The sequence below is a fragment of the Sinocyclocheilus grahami genome, unplaced genomic scaffold (genome assembly GCF_001515645.1).
Source record: "Sinocyclocheilus grahami isolate Dianchi unplaced genomic scaffold, SAMN03320097.WGS_v1.1 scaffold2719.1, whole genome shotgun sequence".
NCBI lineage: Eukaryota > Metazoa > Chordata > Actinopteri > Cypriniformes > Cyprinidae > Sinocyclocheilus > Sinocyclocheilus grahami.
This window is the reverse complement of record NW_015507897.1, coordinates 25,045-29,479: the sequence shown is the minus strand read 5'-3', so window position 1 is coordinate 29,479 and position 4,435 is coordinate 25,045. Positions and strand designations below refer to the sequence as shown.

The 4,435-nt window shown below is 34.7% G+C and overlaps 1 protein-coding gene across 1 annotated transcript; it reads left to right on the top strand.

The window, feature by feature from the left end:
* The first annotated feature begins 6 nt into the window (after positions 1-6).
* Positions 7-793, top strand: LOC107575555 (E3 ubiquitin-protein ligase TRIM39-like). The gene is made up of 2 exons (XM_016261915.1): positions 7-37; positions 194-793. Exons 1-2 carry the CDS (start codon positions 22-24, stop codon positions 739-741), a joined length of 564 nt encoding a protein of 187 aa, XP_016117401.1. The 5' UTR covers positions 7-21; the 3' UTR covers positions 742-793.
* The last annotated feature ends 3,642 nt before the right edge of the window (positions 794-4,435 follow it).

Here is a 4,435-nt window from a genome sequence, read left to right as displayed (position 1 = left end):
GTCTCTACAGAGCTGAAGGTGATGCAGCAGTATGCAGGTACAGTGTGCTGTCTGCACTACACTAGTTTACATTCATACACTCACAGCTTCATTACTGCTCTACAATCTGATTAAACACTGGATTACATGTTAAAAACAGCGTCACAGAATATCTCTTTTGTGAAGTTGAGAACTATATTCTCTGTTTTCTCAGTGGATGTGACTCTGGATCCTGATACAGCTCATCCTGAACTCATTCTGTCTGATGATGGAAAACAAGTGAGATGTGGAGACATTAGACAGAAACTCCCAGACAAACCAGAGAGATTTGATCCATGTCCCTGTGTCTTGGGAAAGGAGGGATTCTCGTCAGGGAGATTTTATTTTGAGGTGCAGGTGAAGGGAAAGACTGAATGGGATTTAGGAGTGGCCAGAGAATCCATTAACAGGAAGGGAGCGATCACACTGAGACCCAGTGATGGATACTGGACTGTGGCTCTGATGAATGGAGATGAATATGAAGCCTGTGATGGTCCTTCTGTCTCTCTGTCTCTGAGAGTGAAGCCGCAGCGGGTCGGTGTGTTTGTGGATTATGAGGAGGGTCTGGTCTGCTTTTATGATGTGGAGTCCAGCTCTCATATCTACTCTTTCACTGCTCAGTCTTTCACTGAAAAACTCTATCCATATTTTAGCCCATGCTTTAATGATGGAGGTAAAAACTCCAGCCCACTGATCATCACACCTGTCAGTTATAATAAATGAATTTACACTCCTAATATGAAATACAAGATTAAAATAATGATTTTTAAAAGTAAAAATCTGACAACATTATGTGATGCTATTTTTATCATTAGTTTTTATTTATTTTTTAATTCTATGTGCTATAATTACATATTTTAATGTAAATATATAATAATTGTTCAATAAATGATTTATGTTCAACTTTTGATAAATATCCATGCCATTTGTTTCCCAACTTCACCTGAGAAAGTGAAATTGCCTCAAACAAATAAAAATAAAACTACTAATATGAAATACAAGATTAAAATAATGATTCTTATAAGTAAAAATCTGACAACATCATGTGCTATTTTTTATCTTTTTTTAAATCTATGTGCTATAATTACATATTGTTAATGTAAATATATAATAATTGTTCAATAAATGATTTATGTTCAACTTTTGATAAATATCCATGCCATTTGTTTCCCAACTTCACCTGAGAAAGTGAAATTGCCTCAAACAAATAAAAATAAAACCTATGGTAACCTCAATAAATTGTTGTAAATTGTTATCAAGGCAGTTTCTCTGTTACAAAATGTTCTGTGACATTACTGAAACATCAGATGGTAATACCTTGATTTATATCATAGATATTTTACCAAAAAAAATACAATAGAATTAGACATAAGTGAATTAAGTTCTATTTTACACATTTAAACCTTATAAAGAGGTGTACTGTGTGTTTTGCTTTGTTTTCTGCTGTCAGGACAAAATAGAAATGATTCTTTTAAATCTTTTTTAAAGTAAACCAGTCACAGTAATAAGTGTGTCCTCCCCATAAAGTTATGAATACCAATAACCACTTGTCATGAAACTGTAAAGTAAGCCAGACAATCACAAGAGCAGGACTGTATTCCAGAAAACAGGGTTAACGTACCATCTGCTAAACCCTGAACTCTCCGTTGATGAACCCAAACCTTGCTTACTCGAGGTTTGCTGGATCCAAAAACTCATCCGGGAGTAACTTCAGTCAACTCAGAGTATGTTCACGGAGTAAGTTCAGTCAACTCAGAGTGTGTTCCTGGTTAAGACAGGTTATGTTCAGAGAATAAGTTGCTCTGGCTGCTTTCATACCCTGAGAGTTACCTCTGTTTCTGGAACCGAAAGCTGAGTTTATCCGCTTACTTGTTGAGTTAAAGTACAGTCATCAAGTCATCACTGATTTATTGAGCATCCTAATTCTGGGCTCTATATAGGGGTATTAATGAAAATGTCTCAAATGAACAGACGCAATCAGCAGTGATTTCTACTGGTCAGATAATTAAAGCATAGCATCTCATGTGATGGGTTAATGAGAGAGCCAAGGCTTGCATTAATTATTAAAATTGACATTAATTTAGTTGTTTACTCCCAAGAGTGAAATGATTAGCATATTTACTGCTGTTTGTTAATAATAATTATAATAATAACAATAATTCCTTACATTTATATATCGCTTTTCTGGGCACTCAAAGTGCTTTACATAGAAGAGGGCATCTCCTCAACCCTTTCACTGAAAAACTCTATCCATTTTTTAGCCCATCCTTCATCTATGGACGTAAAAACTCCAACCCACTGATCATCACACCTGTCAGTTATAATAAATGAATTTACACTCCTAATATGAAATACAAGATTAAAATAATGATTTTTAAAAGTAAAAATCTGACAACATTATGTGATGCTATTTTTATCATTAGTTTTTATTTATTTTTTAATTCTATGTGCTATAATTACATATTTTAATGTAAATATATAATAATTGTTCAATAAATGATTTATGTTCAACTTTTGATAGATACCCATGCCATTTGTTTCCCAACTTCCCCTGATAAAGAGAAATTGCCTCAAACAAATAAAAATAAAACCTATGGTAACCTCAATAAATTGTTGTAAATTGTTATCAAGGCAGTTTCTCTGTTACAAAATGTTCTGTGACATTACTGAAACATCAGATGGTAATACCTTGATTTATATCATAGATATTTTACTAAAAAAAATACAATAGAATTAGACATAAGTGAATTAAGTTCTATTTTACACATTTAAACCTTATAAAGAGGTGTACTGTGTGTTTTGCTTTGTTTTCTGCTGTCAGGACAAAATAGAAATGATTCTTTTAAATCTTTTTTAAAGTAAACCAGTCACAGTAATAAGTGTGTCCTTCTCCATAAAGTTATGAATAACAATAACCACTTGTCATGAAACTGTAAAGTAAGCCAGATAATCACAAGAGCAGGGCTGTATTCCAGAAAACAGGGTTAACGTACCATCTGCTAAACCCTGAACTCTCCGTTGATGAACACAAACTCATCCGGGAGTAAGTTCAGTCAACTCAGAGTGTGTTCACGGAGTAAGTTCAGTCAACTCAGAGTGTGTTCCTGGTTAAGACAGGTTATGTTCAGAGAATAAGTTGCTCTGGCTGCTTTCATACCCTGAGAGTTACCTCTGTTTCTGGAACCGAAAGCTGAGTTTATCCGCTTACTTGTTGAGTTAAAGTACAGTCATCAAGTCATCACTGATTTATTGAGCATCCTAATTCTGGGCTCTATATAGGGGTATTAATGAAAATGTCTCAAATGAACAGACGCAATCAGCAGTGATTTCTACTGGTCAGATAATTAAAGCATAGCATCTCATGTGATGGGTTAATGAGAGAGCCAAGGCTTGCATTAATTATTAAAATTGACATTAATTTAGTTGTTTACTCCCAAGAGTGAAATGATTAGCATATTTACTGCTGTTTGTTAATAATAATTATAATAATAACAATAATTCCTTACATTTATATATCGGTTTTCTGGGCACTCAAAGCGCTTTACATAGAAGAGGGCATCTCCTCAACCACCAGTTCAGTCATTCTTCACTATTATTATTGCTCATAGTTACACTTAGTGATTTGAACACTCAATATTTAACTATCAACAGCACAATAAACCCACGAATGTCCATTAAAACAGTAAATAGGGTCATTCTGGATTTCATGCTGACATTAAATTTGATATGTAAGTTGTCATTTATATTTTTTTCTACAAATGTAGACATTTCTAGATGTCAGGAGTGAAGACATGAGAATGCATGAGCTCAATTCACAGCACGTGAGCAGAGACACATGCATTAAATAATATAGATTTAAACAAAGTGCTGCATGAAGACAGAAATGAAACTGGTGTTTACGGACCCCTAGTGGACACAGAGAGTTCAGCATGACACCCACAACTGCTGAAGCCATGTGATGAGAGTAAAATATCTTAAAAACAAGTTCAGAATAAAGCCCATCCACAGGTGATTTAGCTGAAGTGATAAAAGACTGATTAATGTTGTTGCACTCTATCTGATTGACTGTTATGCTGGATTTGGAGTATAAGCTGGAACACATTCAGCTTTGCAGTCCCTCCAGTTCACCCCCAGAGCTCATTATTGACTCTGATTTACATTCATTGCTCCCAGATCAGGGGTGCTTTTCCCAAAAGCAACTATGGTCACAAGTTCTGTCGTTACCAATAAAGTTCAATGGAACTTACCACCAAAGTTAGCTAACCATGCTTTTGGGAAACACTCCCCAGATCAGTTGTTCATTTTGACTCATGTATGCCACATTATGTTAACACTTTTATTTTCCCTTAAGTTCTATACTTACTTCACATTATTTATATGGTCTATTTCTGTACTATACAGGTGTACTTTGCATGCA